At 34.1% G+C, this 23,050-nt stretch overlaps 3 protein-coding genes across 3 annotated transcripts; 1 reads left to right on the forward strand and 2 right to left on the reverse strand.

Annotated features, from left to right (window-relative positions):
• Positions 1-3,504: 3,504 nt before the first annotated feature.
• Positions 3,505-4,495, reverse strand: LOC130648905 (histone H1-delta-like). Its single transcript, XM_057455034.1, has 2 exons — positions 4,323-4,495; positions 3,505-4,237 (listed from the first exon to the last, which is right to left on the reverse strand). Exons 1-2 carry the CDS (start codon positions 4,405-4,407, stop codon positions 3,810-3,812), a joined length of 513 nt encoding a protein of 170 aa, XP_057311017.1. The 5' UTR covers positions 4,408-4,495; the 3' UTR covers positions 3,505-3,809.
• Positions 4,496-6,481: 1,986 nt separating this feature from the next.
• On the reverse strand, positions 6,482-10,997 carry LOC130648904 (mediator of RNA polymerase II transcription subunit 7-like). Its single transcript, XM_057455033.1, has 7 exons — positions 10,789-10,997; positions 10,633-10,705; positions 10,258-10,352; positions 8,358-8,435; positions 7,854-7,927; positions 7,556-7,649; positions 6,482-6,858 (listed from the first exon to the last, which is right to left on the reverse strand). Exons 1-7 carry the CDS (start codon positions 10,951-10,953, stop codon positions 6,769-6,771), a joined length of 669 nt encoding a protein of 222 aa, XP_057311016.1. The 5' UTR covers positions 10,954-10,997; the 3' UTR covers positions 6,482-6,768.
• Positions 10,998-15,221: 4,224 nt separating this feature from the next.
• Positions 15,222-20,744, forward strand: LOC130648888 (NADH dehydrogenase [ubiquinone] 1 alpha subcomplex subunit 3-like). Its single transcript, XM_057455006.1, has 3 exons — positions 15,222-15,377; positions 19,319-19,399; positions 20,567-20,744. Exons 1-3 carry the CDS (start codon positions 15,281-15,283, stop codon positions 20,647-20,649), a joined length of 261 nt encoding a protein of 86 aa, XP_057310989.1. The 5' UTR covers positions 15,222-15,280; the 3' UTR covers positions 20,650-20,744.
• The last annotated feature ends 2,306 nt before the right edge of the window (positions 20,745-23,050 follow it).

The raw sequence follows: 23,050 nt of genomic DNA on the forward strand, positions 1-23,050 counted from the left end.
TCGAATGGTCAATTTTTCCATAATGCGAGATAGTGAAACTGATTTTAAACACTCTCCGCCTGGCCTACACATTTGCGAACAATTATGTGGTTTAACGGGTAACTAGTAATGATTACTATTTGAACCACTCTGCCAGATCCTCTTGTAGGAGAAAGACAGTTTAAGTTAATATCCAGTCGAGGTATCGTTTCAGTCTTGATCTGCAGTCAAGACTTTTTGTATTATTATATCAATATTACCTTATTATACCTTATTATATCAATAAACACTGTCTCAGTTTAATTGAAACACTATTGTATTGTATTCAGCCACAACAGCCAAAACGATTAGTTTGTTGGAGGATGGCTGTGTCGAAGACAGTGTTGGATAGCTCCGACACTGTTTTCGACAAAAATTTATTTAAGTGATTCTTAAAAAATTATCGAGAGAATTCAGGACGAGAAAATTGTGTTTTTAAATTATAATCGAATACTTGAACATTTCATAACTAGGAGGAAAGAAAAAAATTCCTATTCTACCAATAAAGACGTTTTTACGTTTAAAATTATGCCTGGAGTAAGGAAAATTTTACATGATAGCCAGTAACGGAAAGTATAAGATGCCAAAACTAGATTTATGTAAATTTAAACAATGATGTAAACACGCTGCAGAACGTTCACAAGCGTGTTGCTTTAAATTTCGCGTTCAGGAGAGTTAAAAAATGTTGTTTCCTATGCTTCAAATAAGTGTCGATTACAGAGTTGTCGCTCGAGGCTTACATGTAACTTCTATAACACAGAAACATAAACATGTTTTTTCTCCACAGCTTTGCGTATACCAAATATGTATTTTAAGTAGTGCAGAAAAAGTTTATCGGCTACTTCGAAATATTCACCAGTGTACAATATTTACCTGGGAGCTCGATAGTCGGTATATGGTCATGCCTATCACTGTAACAACAGCAACCCTTGTTACTCCTTACTGCTCCGGAAGAGGATTTTGAGTTTTTAGCAAGTGTTTTTCACTCTGGCTGTATACTTCGCAAATCCAATTACCTGATTACCTGAAAATGAGCTATCATATGTTTCTACAATGTTATTCGAGCCAGGCAATGGTAGTACATCAAGTCGAAGTTAACTTTAAATAACGAGCTGAATACAGAAAACAAAATTACACACCATAGACTTGCCTGTTGTTGAGATCTTTGCATTATTATTGTGGCGCCGCACATAATGGTTATAACTCTCGCACTTTGTGCGGAACACCAGGGTACGATTTCGCTTGGCAGCGATTCAATATGAGCGAGTGAATGTTATCGTAGTCGGGTTTATCCAAGCCGTGTGAGGGAAATTGGGAAGATGGTGCACTGTGTGGGCCGTTGGATGTTGCAGGGAGTTGTCTGGCAGAGCGCGGAACTTAATTGGGTCTGCGTAGCTCGAAATGAGCATTAAATACTCTAGGACTTCTCATCGAAGCCATGACACCTTCTTGAAATAATAGACAGGGTATATCCCTCGATATTTATGTGGCTAGCATTTATGTAACATATGCACATCTATCTATTTTTTACTCTGGGCTATTCACTGACCCAAGAATAAAGAGTGGTCTAAAGCTCTGCGATGGCTGGATGTCACTTTCAGCACTCTCTGTTTGTAACGGTGGTAACCACAGACGAAATATTGAAGCTACAAATAACATGTGCGATATAATTTTTCGCGTGCTAACGACTAGTTATGAATATTAGTAAGGTCTTCCACAAGCAGTACAGATCTTTACCTTTTACAGGCTGTTATTAAATAGATTATAAATTCTTCATTACTATATGTTTCACTGACTAGAATCTTAATATAAAGTTTGGTCTGTAAAATTTTAGAATTTTAGTCTGTATATTACTGAATGTCATGCAATTCACGAATCACTTTTCTAAATGTCTTTAAGTTGATCAAGTACCAGTAACATCTGACTCGAGGCTAGTTGATCTTACTTCTCCAGCCTTTTCAGCCCAATTTGTTTTTTCTCCAGAATTTAGGCTTATTTCGTTCTTACTTATAATCTTTTTTCTCTGAAAGTAATGTGTTAATAAAAAAAAAATTTGTTGCTAATGGAAATCTATATTTATGTCCAGGATTTTTTAACGCTTCGTTAGATTAAAAAATAATTACAAGAGAATTTATAATCGGATCGTCCTTATTTTATAGTGAAATTCAGACTAGGGCTGTTCTTGACTTTACAAACAATGATTTGAATAGTCCGAATTATTCGGCAATACTCTAAGCCCTCGTTCTTATAAAAACGCTTGTATATCTCATTATTACAAGGGTTTCGTTTATTTTTTTGTTGCATATTTTGCAGACGAGAATCAAAATTCAAGTTTCAGCCTGTATTGTGCGTGATTGAGTTGCGATCTTTTTTACCTGCATTTTAATTAAGAGTCCTTGACCGATGAGTGTGCCTTTGGTGTTAGCGGCGTGCGCGTGCAGCAGTGTATAATGTAAAGTCCGAATGAAAGAAAAACATATTTGTAGATGTATTAAGAAGGGAGTACCAACGTAATGAGCTGTTTAGGAAAGCAAGGCGAATGAAAAACACGAATCAAGATGCTGAAGGTTAAAAGTGTATACGTAACCATTATCGGAGGTTGCTTGAGACTGGGTTTGATTGGGATAATTTCCATGATGATGATGACGATCAGATAAGCTAAGAAGCAGGCCATAGTATTCGTAGAATATGTTATCCAGATAAAAAAATATTGAGTTTGTTTGGGTATTTGGAAAGAATGGAGGATAGTTGGGTAAGAAATTTAAGGAAGAAACTTCTACGAGTAAAAAAATTCCGAAATCAAGGAGAGTTCAAAGTCTTGAAGTTATGTGTGAAGTTACGATAAAATGTCATCAACGATGAAAATAATGAATCGATTCAAAAAGTTAGTTAACTATTAAAAACCTTAAACGCGAAATTTCTTCCTTTAGTAGTTCCTGGGGCAAATCTCAGTGGTAAACCGAGAAACAAGGTAATAAGGACAAACTTGACAATTAGAACTGACAATGAGTTTATAGCCATTATGGAAAACAGTAACCAGGAAACCCAGGATTAATTTTTTCTACCGCCAAAAAATCGGAATAGTTGAGGCAGAGAAAATTAAGGTATAGCTTGCAAACAAACTTTCTGAGGTTAAAGTATTAACCGCGCTTCTTGATTGGTGATTTCTAGTGTTCTTTACTCACATAATCATTATCAGGAAATCCTGTTTCTAGCGCAAATAGCCTCACTCACCCGAACAACTTAAGTAAATTCTCGTCCTTTTAAGAGGGCAAGATGTGACCCAATAACTTTGTACTCATTGGTTGATTTTAATCAGTGGATTTGAATTGAGTATATGATCAGACCGGACACCTCTGCAAAACTAATTAAAAACACAGTTTTTTTTTTACTTATAGAAAAAATTGATGAAGATAAAGCAGCTGATACACTACAAATTTAATGAATTCAAACTTTGTGTTGAAAGATAATAATAAATAGTCAAAGTTGTTGTTATGGTTAATAATAATAAGTAACTGTTACAACTCCTGTTTTTAACAGACTTTTTAAAATGTCTGATCAAAATTTGCTAAAAGGGTTCGTAGCAATATACACATTACATCCTTTGACATATTACATTACTCACACTTGACATACATACGCAAAAGTAAAATAATGAAAAATCTGGCTAAAATATTAAATAATTTTAAAACAAAGTTATATATTTACAATCCCTAGGATAATGGAAATAGCTTTATATAAAATATTTTTCACTACATATAGACAAACCAGGCAAGCATCAACTAGCTAGTTTATTTCTTAGATTTCTTAGTGGGGGTTTTCTTTGCCTTACTTTTTTTTACAGCCTTCTTGGCAGGAGATTTTTTTGTTGGAGTCTTCGTTGCCTTCTTCGGAGTCTTCTTTTTACCAGCTGTTTTTTTCGTAGTTGTTCTTTTCGTAGTTGTTTTCTTTGGTGTTCTTTTAGCAGATGGCTTTTTCGCAACAGCTTTTTTTGCTGCCGGTTTCTTTGCTGCTGGCTTCTTTGCAGTAGTCTTCTTAGCAGCAGGCTTCTTAGCAACAGGAGCAGAAAGCTTGAAAGAACCTGACGCGCCTGTTCCTTTTGTTTGAACAAGACGACCACCAATATTACGCTTAAGAGTCATTTTAACAACGGTTTCAACATTATCTCCAACCTTGTAGTTAGCCTTAATGTATTTAACAATAGCTTGTCTGGAACTTCCTAGAAATAAGAAAACATTAACTCAATAATCTTTAGCTTTTGCACATTGCATTTACTCTAGCTGCTAATTTTAAGCAAGACAAACCTTTTCTCTCCTTAAGTGCTGTTATAGCAGCTGATATCATTTCTATAAACAGTGGATGGTCAGCATTCTTTTTTGCAGCAACCATTGTTTTTGATTGTTTTAATGTTAATAATTTATTGACACGTAACTTCACCCGAAAATATTTTTGCTGTTTTAAAAACTACGCGCCGTTCTGCTTATTTATACTATAACTTGCGGACCTAGATGTACCAAACAACAAATATTGCAGTTCAGACATGGCAAAGCTAGTTTTAAGAAAGTTGTGTTTCCTTTCCTTGTTTGCACAAAATTTATAGGACCTAAAAAGTACCTGGAAAATTAATTTATTTTTAGGATGATGGTAGAGGGAGTAAATTATTATATTACAAATTTTCTAGAGTTAGATGCAAGGAAAATATCTCCAATTAGCACCATACTTTCAATAAATTAGTTTCGTAAGTACTATATTTCGAAACCAATGCACCACAACTTTACAATTCAGCTTATAAGACCTGACATATTACCCTAAAAAGTAACTTTGAACTATATTCTTTTGATTTCAAGTGAAACATCATGTTGAATTTGCGAAAAAGAGGTTGTTAACGTGATTTTAAAAAAGACAACAAACACGTTTTATTTCCACCCGATTTTGATCAATGTCACAACTTTTTTTGGAATTTTTCTCGTATCTTATCTTCTTCTTCTTCTTCCTTTTTGTTATTGTAGCTCATAATGATAAAATTACCAATAAATATATTTAGTATCCAAAGACAAAACATTAGGATGGTTATAATATAGGAGATATTGTAATTTAGACTGTGGTGTGATACCACAGAAAAAGTTCTGTGAAAGTTCGGACTCAAAAAATTAGCTAGATTGCTAAATATAAAAATTTGATCTTGTTTTAAATAATTGCCGAAAAGTATGTTAAGACTGATCTAAATGTAAATTATAGTTCTCTCGATGCCAATAAACTAGTGCAAAAAACATTAGTTAGGGAGAAAAAAGGCGTGTGGTGAATATGTTTACGAAGAATTATATATCAGATACACAAAATTGTGTTATATTATCAGCTATCTAAATATTATAGAAAAATTCAGTCAAAAGTTTAGAATGTTGTTATGTTGCGTTAAGAAGTATAAATTCGGTTTATTCTTTAATAAACTACATCCGGATTTGGAATACTATGCTTGTACAAAAGCTTTCAGTGATTTTTGGCGTGGGAGACAACTACTCTTGCACACAAAAGAAATTTACTTCGTGTAGATGTGGAAAAAAATAATTTTGATTACAAAATGTTGCTTTAAGAATTTTAGATGACTCGATATAAAAAGTTTATGTTCTTTCAGCCTTTAAAACTCGAAATTTTAAATCTAAGTTTAAAAAACAAAAATAAACAAGATAAAAATTTAGTACATTCAAAATGGCGTCGGTGTTTTTATTCACATCAAACTTTGTTTCCGAAGATTTAGCGGAATTAGACTTTGACCATTTTCATCAAAGTAATAAAAATATATCAATTATATCTTTCAAATTACTGATTTTTAGCTATAATTTTCTTAACGTTAGGCCTATCTTTCACCGGCTTCAACGCATGAGTATGCTTGCCTGCGAAAAACCACCCGTGTTCCCACCTTGAAGGTTGCAGGTCCCTCATACAAGTATGACTTAATGTTAAACTTAGCTAACACCCAGACCAAATAATTATTTATTTCAAAAACAGAAAAAGGAGGCTGTTTCATAAATATTATAAATTATTAGGGGTCACGAAAACAGAAGCTATACAATGTTTAACCTAACGTAAAGTCGGTAATGTATCTTGTTAAAACCGTAGTGTAAAAATTTTTTTTGTAACAAATATTGCTAATACTTAAGCTCTTTAAAAATTTTACAGATGTTAGTACTGTTACTTATGGCATTGAAACGCTTTATAAAAGAGAATCTGTAATTTCTAAAGTAATGTTAAATTGCACACGCGCGCCACGTGCGAATAAACAGTATTTATTTTGGGGGTAATTTTCTGTTGTTGTTTTTTAAACAATCAGATAGCATCATATTTTAAATATAAGAATCATAAATGAAAACATGGGCAAGCTAAGAAGTAGGGCACTTTCGACCTCGTGTTCCTATCAATAGTTAATTTTCACTTGCACACATGCGTGAGAAAAAACAGCCATGTGTGTTATGCACCTCCCATTTCCATTTTCTCCTTCTAAATTATAAGTTACAAAAACCAAGGAAAGTTTGTCATACTTTTTTAATAAAATACAAGGTGTAAAACTATGATATACCAACAAACATATGTAAATTTTCAGTAGTCACTAGTGACAATGTTTTGGGTTTTTAGTCTGTACAAAACGGAAAAACCGCGAAGTCCAGGTAACGCAGAATTTAGGTTCGATGGCACGATTCTTGACAAATTTCTTGGACAAATCAGCTATTCGAATGGAACACGTTTTACTCCATGTTATGATATCTCATCGACGATATCACACATAATTTTATGTCGTAGTGCTTCTAATTCTTTTACAGTTTCGTTGGTGTTATTCCCAGGTACCTGACAGAAAAATGTACAAAATTATTATTAAATCAATCAGACCGAGCATCCTACAGGAAGGCATGCTTTTTCATCAAGTATTTTTCATCAAATATTTTTCATCAAATATTTTGGAAACAAACTTACTTAAAAAATATATGTACCAGGATAAATCTTTGTGAATGCACAAATATGATTTACATTTCAATAATTCACTTGAATATTTATTTGGACTCCGAATCGTTTTTATCATGAAACTCATCAATTACACTTCAGGTTGCTACTCTTTTCAATTCTACATGTTTTTTTAAGCAAGATATTTTTAGGCATCTGTAGCATTAAATTTGGTAATTTTTTAAGCATATGCGAAGTCTAAGAAAATGTTGTGAAGTTTTTGTGTTGTAGTGACATTTAAGTTCTAATTACTGATATTTAAAATTTAAATGAAATATTTTTTTTTTCAAATAAGCATATTTTGAGCCTTATCATGTGTTTTACTTAAGCATATCCCAAAAATCTTTTTGCCATTAAGCATAACCTAAGCATATTTTGAGCCTGAAAAAGTACTTTTCTATAAGCCTCATTTTGGAATTTCAATTGCTTATGAAAAATATGTATTGCTTATTATTATATAAGGATTGGGTTAACTTTAATAAATCTGCGAATATCGGAAGTATTTTTTCTGCAGTCTCAAACGAATTACGAATTTCATACATACCTTTGTATCTTCTACTGCAATTGACGTAGAACCTTGCAAGTTGTTGAGTTGACCAGCACAGGCTTTTAATATGGACTTTGCCTTATCGATGTTTCTATGAAAAAAAACACTTTCAATAGTGTCTAAAAAATTATCAATCAATATATTTATCTGAGTAGGGACTCAGATAAATGCAATTAAAAAAAAATTAGTTGTCCTACAAAATAAATGTTTTTTATATAGATTAAAATCCATAACATTTTTTCTTAACTGGTAAGATAAAATTTCTTATTGTCTGCTCAAAATCAAAACTACTTACAATCGCAGTCTCTCAGTTGTCTCTAATCGTTGTTGTTTTTGTCTATGAAGCATGATCCGTAACGTTTCTCGTGCCTAAGTACAAATTTACGTTCCATAGAATACCATGTCCAAAAAACAATCAACAGTTAGTTTGTGTGGTATACATCCACCTGTGCACTTTGTGCCAATTTATGTAGCTTTCTATCCAATGTGGTATACTGGCTACCCCGTTTGGTTTGAATAAGAATATTTCAAAAATCATTTGCAAACATTATGATATACCTGTGCTTAAAACGACATGAATATTATTTTCATTGATAAAAATAAAAGGTCAAAGCCTTACAAACATATTGTTTGGCGCAACAATCTCTTTAAAACAGTAATATATGTCAGTAAAGTATTATAAAAAAATTAAGAAGTAAGTATACATGCAATTTAATCAAAGGTGTGTTAGACCGAGGCATAGCACATAATCAAATCGGATCAATGAGTAATTTTCATCAAAATAATGTAAAAAATCTACCTGGTGTGGTCTGAACTCATTAATCAGATGGTGAAGATTTATAAATAAAACCTTGATTTCTTCAATCTTTCGTATCCTCTAAATATTAGATCACATAAACGTTGGTCAATTTTATCAATAGTGTTATAAAAATTAAATTGCACATCATGGGCTATGAGAAAATTAGGTGTGGATGAGTGGCTACGATGGTACAGTCTTTGTACAGCAATGCTAGAAGTCGTGTCAGGATTAACGATTCACTTAGTGATGAATTTAGTGTTCATGTTGGTGTACATCAGGGTTCTGTACTTAGTCCTTTGTTGTTTGTTCTAGTCTTAGAAGCGCTGTCGATGGAGTTCAGAACAGGTTGTCCATGGGAGTTATTGTATGCAGATGATTTGGTTCTCATAGCAGAGTCGATGGAAGAATTAGTTGAAAAATTTGAGAAGTGGAAGAAAGGACTAGAAGAAAAAGGGCTAAGGGTGAACACAGCAAAGTCTAAAGTCATGATTAGTAGCATTGCAGCCAAGTGTGACCTTGTAGTTGGAAAGTGGCCTTGTGGAGTTTGCAGGAAAGGGGTTGGTAGTAACTAAAATAAGAAGTGCAGTAGTATTGGTGGAAGGTTAAGAGCTGACATTCAGTTTTTATGTAAGCGTTGCAAAGGTGAGATTATAGAGAATGAAGTATTTCCAGCTTCAATGATGTAAAACAGTGGCTCGTTAGAGATAGTTGAGAACTTCTGTTACTTAGGTGATATGTTGGGCAGTGAAGGGGGTGTTGGAAGAAGTGTTACTTGCAGGATAGGTTCTGCTTGGAAAAAGTTCAGAGAGTTACTTCCTTTGTTGACTAGCAGAGTCTTGTCAATTGAGTTAAAAAGTAGGTTGTGTGAGGCCTGTGTAAGAAGTGTTATGTTGTACGGTAGTGAGACATGGGCAGTGAAGCAGGAAGATCTTGACCGTTTAGAAAGGAATGATATAAGAAAGGTTAGGTGGATGTGTAACGCCAGTCTGAGAGACAGAAAGAGTTCGGATGAGCTAAGAAGCAGGCTAAGTATCCCTAGAATTAAAGATGTTATCCAGATAAGAAGATTGAATTGACTGAGGCACTTGGAAAGAATGGAGGGGAATAATTGGGTAAGAAAGTGTAGAGACTTGATAGTTCTTGGGGCAAAGCCCAGAGGCAGACAGAGAAAGACTTGGCAGGATGTTATAAGGACAGACTTAATACAGAGGAAGTTGAGTTTAGATCTAACACAGTCTAGATCAGATTGGAAGAGGGTCATTAATATAGCCCGTCCAACCCATGCTAGCATGGAAAACGGATGTTAAGCCAAGAATGATGAATGATGATGATCATTAGATGATCTACAATGAATTAATAAAAAAAATAATATATAAATATACAAGGAACTTTTTAAAATTTATATTTTTCAAGCCATTTTTTTACTGTAAGGAAAACATTACTTACATAACAAATTAGCAGGGGGATGAGGAAATAAGAATGATAAACTCCAATAAATTATCTATCCAACAGGTTGACACGTAGTGTAGTGGGTTTGTCTGCGGCTCCCAGTTCTGGGGACCGCGGATCGAATCCCGTGCACTGCTTGGCAGTGTGTTAGTGATGAACAAAGTAGTTCTTCTTCAATATGACTTACACGCATTATACTCGCCCGTCATGATCAGAGGTCTGATCGGGGTGAAGCATTCTCTGTTGAGAATGAAATACGGATGTGCTAACATGGACAACAGTCCGTGTTAGCAAAAGAATTTTTTAAAAATGAGAGTACAATTGTGGTTATTAACACACATATATACCCGTTATTACATTGCATCACAGTACTGATACATACCCATAATTGATTACTTTCTTCAAAAAAAAAAAAATTACTGGTTAGCAATGGCATGTTTGTTTTGCATACCTCTGCTGAAGCTGGCTCTTCTATCATTGTTTCCAGTAGTTCAAGATAGTTGACCAATATTGAATGATTCAACTTTTTCATTTCCACAATATGGTCTAAAGATGCATGAAAAAAAATGAAGTTGCTACAATTTTGTTGATTCATTCACAAATACATGCCAATTTCAGAGTCTGGTGCTTCACATTACATGCTTTGAATTTTGTGCAATAATTAAACAGCACAAAAAACCTAATGTCTGTGAAATTGAATGTATATATTATATATACACAAAAAATTTTTTATAAACCTTATTACACATAAAACATTTTGAACAGATGGGATTGTCGCTAATCACTTACATAGTGATTATCCCATAAGTACACATGAGAAAATTACCAAATTGTTTTTCTTTTGAGTATAATCTCTTTATTCCTTGACTTTCTAGTGGTTGAATTATTTCATCATCAGTCTAAATTAAATTGGTGAATACAACAGATTCGTAAGAAATAATGTATATACAGCATGATTTAGACTCATGAGAAACCTTCATACCTTGTATTGATGACCGAACATTGTGTATTCACCAGTTACTGGAGCAGGAGCCTTTGGAACTAACTTTGCTTTAACATTGTGATTTGTATAGTGTTTGTAATAAAATGTAGGTGGGAGAGGAAAAGATAGTTGTGCATCTTCTCCAGTGTTTCCAGCGCCTGCCATTTTTATTGATAAGAAAAACTAAACCAATAAAATTGACATAAAATGTATATTATATATACTGAAGATTAGTTCCAGTATAATTTTACGTAATATTCTTCCGGCAAAATATATATTTATGCATGAAACACATGAATCGGTTTATTATGCTGGTGCCAAAAAAATATACAGAAAATAATACAAATTTATATATATAATATATATTGCATTGTCTTTTATTCCCTCCTTCATTCATTCTCCTCTGTCCTCCAATGTTTAGAGCTAGCTAGATAGCTAGCTGTAGCTATATCTATCTAGCTAGCTAGCAATATTATCAATTAATACATATAAATGTGTGGCGTAGACCGAGGGAAATATTACATTACAATTATTTATCCTAGATATTCAAAACCATAATTTTGAATGTCTATGTAAAATGTGTCTTCTGTTGAGCACTCGGCTAATGCACAGCAACTCAGACAGGATAAGGTTATGTGCATTGAGTGCAGAAAATAACTGACACAATGAAAATTTTGGAAAATAAATGAACTCTGTACTGTAAGAAACCATATGGAATTTTATTTTATAAATTACTCATACAAAAAAGGGAATTAAATACGATTTTTAAACTCCGTGTGTGTATAAATTCCTATTAATTATGTTGGCATGTTTGCAACCTGAAAGTTTACTGAGTTACTGAAACATCTCAGGCTGACTGAATCTGGATAAGCATTTTGTGGTTCAGAACTTTGAGCAATGTTTTTTTGTCATAACGGCGCGCGAAACACGAGTTTTGGTGCCCAGGAGTGTGGGATGTGTCAGGAAAATTATCCCCAGTGCTGTGCCCCCTCAACCTCGTTCCCAGGGCTTGTTGTCTCTCATCGGCGCTGTGCCTCTTTTATTTAGTAGAGGTTCTTAAAGGATCATCAAAAAAGTTGGTGATTCAAAAATATCATTTCTCTATAGACTTGCGTCGGTCCAGAAGCCGGTACACGAAGGTCCAAACACTTACTACGCGATGAATATACCATGATGAAGGTATTCTGTTAGTTCAAAATCATTTTTCCATATTTGACCGTTTGCAATTAGCTGCTGTTCACTGCAAGCAAGATTCTTTATCGTAAAAGGTTTTAAGATAAATATTAACCGAAGGAACCACAGGCGCTCAATTTATGGCGCGTGGTCTTGTGGTTATGGAGTTCGCTTTGTAATCACAAGGTCCGTGGTTCGGTCCACAGCACGGGGAATGTTTAGCAAACGCCTTTACAGCAGCTTCGGGTTAATCCATGCAGTATGAGAGAAATTGGATACATTCCAAACACAAGACCCACAATAATAACAGTGTTTCCAACACTGAAATAGTTATATCCTGTATAAATATTCGGAATAATAATAATAATCTTATAGCTATGGTTGTATCCTCGTTTGTCATGATAACAGTAGTGCTAATGCCGATACAGGCCTGCGGCAAGGCCAATAAACAACGACATCTACACCCCACATTACGAAGTTTGAGCCTCGCACCGCACGCACCTTTACGTATTCTTTCCAACACAGCGTCAACCATATGTATAGGAAGTTTCCAAAGCTTAACAACGTTTTAGAGAATTTTTTCAAAAAAAAATTATTCTATTCATACTTTCTATAAAAAAAAATTCAAGAAAATTATTAGTTGCTATGAACTCATATTTTTTAAAAATAACAAATAAGGCGTAACTCGTGGAGTTAAGAGAGCAACTGTACCACGTTCCAAGGTCATTTTGGCTTTTTTTAAAAAATTCCCCGTAATAACGGCTCATTCTGGTGCCACAAGACCATGGGGACGAGGTTGGAAGCAACTAGTAACTGTCTAGGCAAAGAATTTTTTTATAATATCAATTTTCTTAAAGGATTTCAATATGGAATTTAAAGTTGTTTTCGTGTACAAGATGAATTGAAGAACAGCGTCAAATAGTACGCTACACACGGTGATATGCATCAAAATCTTGGCGCAAAAAGAAACAATTTTTTCCCCTGATTATTAATGCGGATAAGTTTTGGGAGTTTTCAGTTTTCCTCTAGTTATTGCGGTAAGGGTCAAAATTTCGTCTAATCATAGTGCGGGTTGATTTTTTCAATCAGACAAAAATAAATCGACCCATTTTCGACATTTTATTGCTGTATTTTCTTCTATTTTATATAATATGAAACATTACAATATAAATGAGTGGTATTCTGCGACACAATCGTCACTTTGAAGATTTTTGCATGTATTCTCCATACAACTTATTGTATGGAGAATACATGCAATTTGCTGGTGCGCACTAGATAATAACATAGTGCGCCCCAGGAAACATAGTAGTGTGCACTAAAATTATTATTAATAGAAGCGAAGAAGATATAGTTGTCATATCCTGCAATATATTCCTTTAAAACATATTACACTTGTTCTGAAATAATCCTTTAATTAAAATTCATAAGTTTGAAGAAGCCTATGTCGGATGTTACGATAGCCTCGATTTTGTGAAACGCCGGCAAACATTGACCTCGAAAGATGATTCTAGATGAAATAAAAGGACAGTCGATCCTTACCTAAACTAAGTAAACCTATAGCTAGATCTACCATTATGACTTCGAAGAGAACTAGGAAAACAAAGGGGGACTGTATAAACACCATACATAAAGTATAACGCAATTTAGCGCACACTAGTCTTACCCAAACGACTTTTAGAACATAAAAGTTGGTGCACACTGAACATGATTTCAGCGTGCACTAACTAAGTATATTGCTATTGCGCACTAGTCATAATGTTAGTGCGCACTAAGGGCGCAGTTTAGTGCGCACTAGAAACATTTTTCGTGCGCATTAGGCTGATCCTTATGCGCACTGGGATAAAAACTAGTGCGCACTAGTGTGGAGTTTAGTGTGCACTGGGATAAAACCTGGTGCGCACTAGCGTGGAGTCTAGTGCGCAGTAACAATATAACTAGTGTTTTCTAAATGTTCTACAAACTCTGGTGCGCACTAGATCATTTTTAGTGCGCACTATATCATTTTTTAGTGCGCATTAGTGCTGTCTTCTAGTGCGCAGTAACAAAGTCACCAGTGCGCACTGGATAATGTTTTAGTGCGCACTAAAATACTAAAGCTTCGGGGACACGGAAATGAATTTTCATGCGATTGAAACAAAAATACGATTTGTTGCAAACAAATAAAAATGTTTCCATGTGTCCCCTCGTTAAATTACTAGAATTTGCAACATTTTTTCCTAAAAGTTTTTGTTGCTGAAACAAAAAAAAAATTCAAATTGATTTGAATTTTTTTTCTTTTTTCTTTTTGTTTCAGGAACAAAATTTTCATGTTTCGAAAGTAGAGACATATTTTGGAAGTAAAAACCTATCGTGTCCCCGCACCTTGAGTAAAATTTTTGCAACATTATTGTTTTTAACCAATCAAATTCTAGGGATCTAGATGATTCGCCGCTTGCAAGATATCTTAAGGCGATGCAACACATCTCCTCAGGCTTTGTACATTCTCTTATGTTGGTATTTTGTTTTTGCAAGATTGGGGTAAGAAGATGAACGAACTCATTATAATGTTTAACGTCCATTCTTAAAAAACCTTTAAAACCTTCTGAATCTTCTTCTTCTAACTAACTTCCACCAATTTGTCTTGTCCAAATAGAGCGCCTTGTTTGTCTTTTCGTTACTTCTTCTTCTTCAAGAAGAAGTGCTATTGCTGTTATTACTACTTTTTTTTACAACCGCCATCTTTCTTCATAGCTGCATGAAAATTTGTTTCATAAACTAGCATCCCACGCGATCGACACGAGGAAAAAAAAGATTTTTGTTGCAACACACCTTTACGATAATTTGGGAAAACCAGCACTCCATCGCAGCTTACTTTGCGATCGAAGGAGGTAAACCACACTTTTATAAGAAAGAGTTTATTAAGGAGAAAACACGTTTTTTCGTGATAACTTTTCTTGCCGCGTTTTGTTTTTAATGAAAAGTACGCATAAGTTGTATCTTATTATTAACGTTTCCTGAAAATTTGAAAGAAATTGATACGACGGAAGTTAAAAAACTGGAGTAAACACGCTTTCGTCTCTATCAAACTGTCATAAAAACACGATTTTTACCTCCTTTTTTACGATGCTGTAAAAGGATGGAGAGCCGTAGGAACGCATGTACAATTAAATTATCGTAAGGGTGTATTGCATGGAAAATGTTTCCGTGTCCCGAAGCTTAAGTCAGCTGCTTTGAAAATGTGGCAGATATGAGCCACCGTATGTGGTGTCCAGCAATGCTGCCTTTTAAGATCGGAAATTCCGATTTTCTGTAACTATTATCCGAAATATAACCACTAAACATGGCGTCCATAGGACTGAGAAACTTTTACAGATTTCTTCGTAATGCATGGGATAAGGAGCCTATTATTGTTGTATCCGTAGTATTTGGAGCAGTAGGCATGTTTTTTTGTATTGCTTTCTATCTTGTTATATTAGGTTCTTTTAGGAGATAACTTTTCATAAATTTAAGAATTTTTTTCTGTGCAAATGATATGGTGGTGGGGAGTAGTTAGTGCCTACCTAAATAGTAAATGTTTGAAGGTGCTACTGGCTGATTAAATGCAATATGTGCATAGCTGTAAAAAGATATTTTCTAACTTTTGTAGTTTTAGCAACATGTTGCAGTAAATCCCCAAGGGGCCTTTAAAAAAATTTCAGGCCCTATTTTCAGTACGGGATCTTTCCCCGATCAGGTGACTGTCCCCCAATCGGGGTAAATCTCCCGATCGAGTGAGTGCGCAACCACCCAATCGGGGGAGAGACTTACTCGAATCGGGTAAGTATTTTTCTTGGTTAAAATTGCTTTTTAAAAGGGCAAGCTGCTGGCCAAAAGTGCAATATAATTTTTGTTTACATTAAGTCATAAACTTATTTTGCGGCATTTCACCAATTAAAAAAAAATTCACAGTGCCGTTCCAATGCTATTGATGATTTCTTGAGTTGGATTGACTACATCGTGCATATTTTCAGTCTAGGTTGCACATGTTGTGCCTCTGAAGCTCATTTTAGTTGTCTTATAGACATGTGCCTGGAATTAGTTTAGTAAGAAGCCAGTATAGCAAGCTATATAGAGAAAAATTTGCACACAAAGTATAGTAGAGAAATATTGATATCTTTAACATAGCTAGTTCTCTGTCTCTAGAGCTTAAGCTGACTAGGTGCTAGGCAAGAACTAAGTCTCTCTCAAGCACCTTTGGTTTGTTTATGTATTTAGCCAGCTAAAAATTTACTGCCAGTTATGACTCACTCAATCGGGTGGTCGTGAAAAATTGCCACCAGTGCTGACTCACTAGATCGAGTGGTTTACTCAATCGGGGGACACTCACCTGATCGGGGAAAGATCCCGTACTGATTTTAGAGGAGCCTTCCATACATACTCACATGTTGTCATGCATAACGTCTTTAAAAGTGGGATCCAATGTGTTCACATTAAGATTGTGGCAAATCAATACACAGTGGGCTTTCTCGCAAGTGGAGGACATTTTTTGCTTTTCTCTCCATTTTGCTGCCATTTTTTTATTTTTTATATTTATAAAAACTGACAGGCTGCGAGTCTGCTCTCACCATCCATGCTTTATAAAAAGTAAGACACTAACAGCTTATTTATCAAGAACAGGCCTATCAATAAGAGAATAACACCCGAGAAATAAAATAAATCGCTCGCCCAAGGTTACAATAATTTAAACTGAGTGAGCAATCTGAATAAATGGAATAAGTTTATTAATGCATATTTTGTCACAAAGTCTTTTTTATCTATATTTTATTTTATCTTTTTTATATATTTTGGTATTTTTTTACTGTAATTAATAAGAAAGAGAACATCGATTTCCATATTGCTCAGCCAAAAAAATCTTTTTGGGAATTGGGGGAGCAAGGCTTGGACAGGAGTAAAATCTCTGGCGTGCGGGCCATCACACGCCAAAATCTTGTTGGCGAGTGCAACAGATCGCATGTCAAAAAGTAAAGTTAGGCGTGGGTAGTACACACCTTAAATACTTGTTGTGCATACGTTGGGTGAAAAATTAAAAAAAAAATGTGTATGAATCAACTTTTATCAGACCAAACATCCGATAGATTTCCATCTTGGTCAGACATTTCCATTTGCTTAGATCTCTGATTTATTGAATAGTTCTGTCCTTTTTTAATCCAGGAATAAGCCTATTCATAGCCAACATGACCATCCTAGCTAAATCACTAATTCCTAACTTAGTTAAAAGAACTACTTAGACATGAATCTCTTGCCTGGACCCTTTGTTGTTGGTAACCAGGTCGTACACAAGAAATCCAGCCATGCAGTTCTTAACTAATGCGGAGGTGAATGCCGACAGAGCACAGATGAAGCAAGTCTGCACAACTGCACTTACAGGCGGAACAAACAAACGTAATTATTTCCAAGCACAAGCGTCCAACGTTCTTTACCAGTTCAAATAATTTTAAAAATGAAAATCACATGCGGTATAATTATTTTTCTGTATAAATTTTGTTAAAATGTAGCTAAATTTTCTGAATGAATTTTAAAGTTTTATTTAAGCCACTTGGATAAACTTAAAAGATTTTTTTTAGATATTTTTTCCTATTCCCTTATGATGACTTTACAAATAATAATAATAATAAGACAGACTTAAAAACTTATTTTGTTTTATATGTTTTAAGTTTTCTTTAGCAACGGCATTTGTGCGATTAAATTGGCTTATTAAAATGCGCAGCCTTACTTTGTTTTTTAATCCTGCCCTGATGCATTTATTACTTGTGGAAAGTTGATCATGGTTACAAAACTTCCATGCTGGCACATGGCAAATAAAAAGGAAACAAAAGGGATGTGGAACAAAGATTGATTAAAAGAGACAGATTATATTTGAATTATCTCGTTATTTTGCATGTTGAGATGTAGCTACAGAAATCTGATTATTTTGTTTTATATGTTTTAGGCTTTTGCAGTCTCCAGTGTTTGGGGTTCACTGGTTAAATCGTCCCTACCTTTTAAAACACACAAATACTTTCTATAGGTGTGCGATCTTGCGTGTACAACCGCACGCCATTCCAGTCCAAGCCTGTAATGATTCAGCTAGTTTCTTATTTCTCAGAATTGGGCGAGTGATTGATGGCCTCTTACCCTATATATTAGAAAAGTTCCTCGTTATAAAAAACCCTCAAACTTTCACTTAAAAAGCCAGCATTCATTTAAAATTAAAACAAAAAAAAAGTCAAAAGAGCACAGAATTTGTGTCCACATTACTTTTTCATTCAACAAGACCTGTATGCGCCAAGCATGCTATTGGTGCTGACAGGCATAATTTAACATGATTATATTGCAAGTGATATCACCAACAAATGTTGAGAAAGTTTTTAGTTGTTCTAAAAAAAGTCTTCCTGTGATATAATTTGCTCAGTCAATAAAGTCACAGGATAAAGGTTAAGGAGAAATTTAGGTTAACATTTATTTTTTTGCTGCAGAGAGGTCAACTTCTAATATATGAATCTCCCCCCCCCCCCCCCCCCCCCTTCTCCTCCTCTCACTACTGAAAAGAACCTCCCACTTTTTGAGGTTTTAACCTTTGGGAGAGAGAGGGAAATTTTAAATATTTAGCCTGAAAATAGTGTGTTTTCCACTGAAGAAAACACCAAAACATTTGTTTGAAGTGACAAAACATCTGTTTGGAGTTTTCAAAATGCCCAGTCTACACATCATGTTTATTTTTTTGTGTATTTAAGCTTTATAAGGTGTGTGTTTCAACTTTAAATTAGACTTAACAGGGTGGCTATGCTTCTCTGAAGTCCTTTAAAAAGGTAAAAATGTGACCAAATCTCCTATTTAACCCCTTAATTTTTTTTTCAAGTATATACACTATAATAGTTTTACTATTACATACAGAAATTTTACATTTTTTATGGTGATATAAGCTGCAATACATCCCTAATCATGAGCTTTATTTCAATTCTTTTTGAATCTTTTATCCTGAAAGTACTACTTTCCTTGACATATTTCTTCGTGACATCAGAATTAATAGACTTGAGAAAACCGAAGAAAGTGAAAAAAGTGATCCTCTGAAATACTCTATTTTTTTAAAGTTCTTTATTTTAACAAAAAAATCCTCAAAATTCAGTGCAAAATCTCCTTTAAAATTCTATTTTTCTTGGCAAAATATTTTGTAGCCAGCAGGTCAAAGATTCTTCTTCCATTTAGAAGCAGTATAGATAGAATTTGCAGTGCTTTATTATTTAGGAAGTTTTTTGTACTGTTAAGTGATCAGAGCCTTTTTACATTCTAAACAATAAAAGGGGGTATGTAAAAAATCTTGATGACACCAGCTATCATTTTTTTCCTTAATATACTGTAGGCATGACTAGCATGTTGGCAAGTCCATACACATACAAACAAGCTGACGAGATGGATAATTGGCCAACTATGTATAATTTCTGTAAGTAATCTTTTGCATCTTAGGATTTCAGTCCAATGCACTAATCTGTATTTACTTTACAGTTTGTGTAGATGTTGAATTGTCTTTATTATTATAAAATAAAAAATTTATCATTCATATTGTGTAGTCGGAGCTCGTGTTATCAGTTTAATCTCTTTTCAAGTTTCTCCTCATCCTTTTACTGAATCTTTCTACTTCAGCCTCCATAGAACGAACGAATTCACTTATTTGGGAAATTTACTTACCTAATGTACAAGATAAAATATCGTTATAAGAAACATGACTTTAAGAAACATAAGGTTAGATTCTTACAACTGCGGGCGGGTGAAATAAAATCAAAAAAAGGGAATTGATAAATTAATAGATTTTCTACTAAAAAGCTTTATAAAAGTAAATTAGTGTGGCTAAAATTTTAAGTTAATAAACATCCAGGCCCAAAAGTATGTTTCAATTCCCATTATAAATATACTCGAAAATCACGTGGTCATCATGAATCATTTGACAAAAAAGCTCTTGAGCTTTCTGCGCTGTAGTGGAAAATGCAGTCTAATGAAAACGAGCCTTAGGCCTGATTTTGTTCTGCATAAGCATACCCCACCCTGATTTATATTACGAAATTTCCTCCAATAAACGTCCCCTCTCTTTTTTTTTGTAAATAAACAGCATCCTAGTCCTTGTCCTCCTAAAAATCTTAAAATTTTAAACGTGTGTTGAAGAAAGTACGTTATGCGCCTAATCAAGTTAAAAATTTGTTAACCAGTTAATTAGTTTTATGAAAGCATACTTGAAAGTATCGAATAAATAGATTCAAAAAATATTCAAAATTGAGCGAGTGGCACAATTAAGCGTATATAAAAAATGAAAACAAATATATTTTTGAAAACTTCATGGTTGAGGTGTTGCGGTGTTAAATGGCACGTCAATGTGGTGCACATTGTCTTTGATTCTTTTTGTAGAATTCTACCATTATGGTATGATGTTTCGATTAGATTACAGCCAAATTGACCGGATGTTTCAACTTAACTTAAAACTTTGGGGGGGGGGGGGTATACTAACGGGAGAGAAAGGGTATTCAGTACTCCAGAGTAACTGACATTACAATGTCAGACTAGTGACATTAAAATGAAGAAATAAAGGTGTGATCCCATTGTTTTATTTCTGTTATAGATAACCTGCCTACAGAACCTTCTCGTGTCTATGAAAAAATGTCTGTCCATCCTTCCGAACAGCCAACGTGGAAAGTTGAGTAAATATTGGATAGTTCCAAATGGTTGCTTTAAAATTTGTATCATATATAGTTAGTAAGAACAAACAAACGTAAACAAAAGATACTCTCTTTTTTACAGACTTGCGTTTTTTTTTTTAATTTTGCGAAAATTATTGGGAAACTCGTCATTTGCAAAATTTGAATATTGTCTCTTTTTTTAAAAAACGATTTTCAGTTCTTTTTTACTTCTGATTTACCTAGAACTATATGTAATTTATATGTGAATCCCCACTACTTCAGCAGACTTTTTTTTATTTCTTTTACATAAAAGCAAAAACTGAAGAAACAGACAAATAAAATTATCAGCCCCATTCCTATGTTTTCCTAGATTCCAGTTAAAAAGTTTTTTTTTTCTTTTCAGTGAATGGATAAGTTAAGGTATATCTTGACTCTCCCAAATTTCGCGCACGTTATTTTCAAGAAGAAAAGGCTACAGTGTCCAATAAAAGAGTCATAATTATTGCAGAGTTATTGGACTGGAAATTTGCATGTCTTTTTTTTAGGTTAAAATGTTCGCACCCGATCTTTTTTTGGGGAAGTCTTATTTTAACCTTGGAGGAAAGAATCCGTATTCTTTCCTCCAAGTTTTAACATATATTATAGTAAAGTAGATATCTCCGTATTATTCTTCGCGGCAATACGATAAGCTAAACAATGCTAAAAAAAGAACAACGTCTATTTTTTGATAACCTTCATGTGCTGTTTCCAGTTCCCATTTAGAACTTACTGAATTAAGTCACCTCTTTTCAGCGATACTGTTCTTTCTAAATAATCGTTGAATTTTAACGCGTATTTTTGACAATCTAAAATAATATATAAACGGATCCAATACTGGATTGATAAAGTATATCAAAAGACAAACATTTTCGACATAATTTGTGACGAACACTGTTTTTCCGCTGATCAAGATGTTATTAAAGTAGCAAATCACTGCTGGTAGAAAACACACACAAAATGTTGCTAAAACCTTAATCCCCACTCTTGAAGCTTTTCGTTTGCAGCTCATCTCTTTCCTCTCTTTCATGTCTCCTTGGCTTAACCTGCCACTTAATCTGTTGAGTTCGTTGTATATCTGTCTGTGCATGACAAAGAGTGCTACCATAACACAAATGGTTCCTAATGCTGCAAGGAACTGGTAAATATACCATTTTTTAGCTATTGTTATAAAGCACACTACAGACATTACCGATGTGACGATCCATAGTAGTGATATTCTCTGTTTGGGTTATACTATGCTCATTTTTGTTGGTATACAGCTTCTGTAGTTCCTTATAAATTTGTAGCTGCATAACAAACGTTAAGACGATCAATATACCAAGGAGTGCACCCATGAGGATTTGACAAAATTCAAATGCGGATGTGTTTACATTCTTTGTTATGCTTGGTGCCAGTATCAACAGCATTAAAGTTGATATGCTGACAACAACAGCTCGCTCAGGTGTAAAACTTTCTTCGTAGAAGAACGGATGAAGAACAGATGCATACAAGTCTATTGTAATAAAAGTGATGATGAATCCTGACATTGCACCAAAGGTGTACCCAGTGATGGAAACGAAGTTGATCAACTTGCACCTATCTTTGCTCAGTACAGCATAGGTATGAAGAACCATCAAAGGCAACGTAAATAATGCTCCAGTAAGTAGATCACTAACAGATAACATAATGTACAGTGTATCTGCAACAGATAGTTTGGTTGAATATTTATACATTGATATTAAATATACAGCATTGAGTATGATGGTTAGAATGCCGATAACTTCAGCGGTAGTAGCAATGGTGTAATGAAAATGATCTTCAGGGAGTGTTATATGGTGAAATAAACCACAATCTATTTTCACGATATTCATTTTTTTTTCTTCTATTATTTATGACACTTGAAAGAAGAAAAGAAATTGGAAGTCCGCGTTTAGCACCATACGATATAGAAAAGACGGGATATGTGCTGGTTTATTATTAATAAATGCACAGGTTTCTCAAGCTAGCAAACTTGTGCTACAGGAGGCGTAGTACGTAATTTCACAAAATTCCAATATACGTCCAACCTGCTAACAAATAGTGATACAATTTTTAGCAAAAATTACATTTCCGATTTCAGTTTAAATCGCTAAGATATCTTACAAAATATATTTTTCTTCTAAAATTCGTATCTTCTTTTTACACAGGCTTCAAATGTTTTTCATAATTTAAAATTTACTAGATTACATTAATAAAAAGAATTGTTAGGATGTACCTTTCACCTGCCAATATTTTATTTTTTACTTTTAGAATGTTTATGCTTCGTGTGTAAATTCAGCTGTTTTATTTATCTCAAACTTGATTGGTTAAGGCAAAGGGTATAAATAGACCATCGTGTCGTACTAATCCTACGCCCTGTTTCTTTATTA

This window comes from Hydractinia symbiolongicarpus, chromosome 7 (assembly GCF_029227915.1).
Source record: "Hydractinia symbiolongicarpus strain clone_291-10 chromosome 7, HSymV2.1, whole genome shotgun sequence".
NCBI classification, from domain to species: domain Eukaryota; kingdom Metazoa; phylum Cnidaria; class Hydrozoa; order Anthoathecata; family Hydractiniidae; genus Hydractinia; species Hydractinia symbiolongicarpus.

Excerpts from the sequence above, each read along its gene's own strand:
- LOC130648905 (XM_057455034.1), bottom strand. The coding sequence starts at position 4,407 with ATGGTTGCTGCAAAAAAGAATGCTGACCATCCACTGTTTATAGAAATG. Across the intron at positions 4,238-4,322 it reads AGCACTTAAGGAGAGAAAAG|GAAGTTCCAGACAAGCTATT; the intron begins GTTTGTCTTGCT and ends TCTTATTTCTAG.
- LOC130648904 (XM_057455033.1), bottom strand. The coding sequence starts at position 10,953 with ATGGCAGGCGCTGGAAACACTGGAGAAGATGCACAACTATCTTTTCCT. Across the intron at positions 8,436-10,257 it reads AAGAGCCAGCTTCAGCAGAG|AGGATACGAAAGATTGAAGA; the intron begins GTATGCAAAACA and ends TCTAATATTTAG. Across the intron at positions 6,859-7,555 it reads TTGCAGTAGAAGATACAAAG|GTACCTGGGAATAACACCAA; the intron begins GTATGTATGAAA and ends TTTTTCTGTCAG.
- LOC130648888 (XM_057455006.1), top strand. The coding sequence starts at position 15,281 with ATGGCGTCCATAGGACTGAGAAACTTTTACAGATTTCTTCGTAATGCA. Across the intron at positions 15,378-19,318 it reads CGTAGTATTTGGAGCAGTAG|GCATGACTAGCATGTTGGCA; the intron begins GCATGTTTTTTT and ends AATATACTGTAG. Across the intron at positions 19,400-20,566 it reads GCCAACTATGTATAATTTCT|ATAACCTGCCTACAGAACCT; the intron begins GTAAGTAATCTT and ends TTTCTGTTATAG.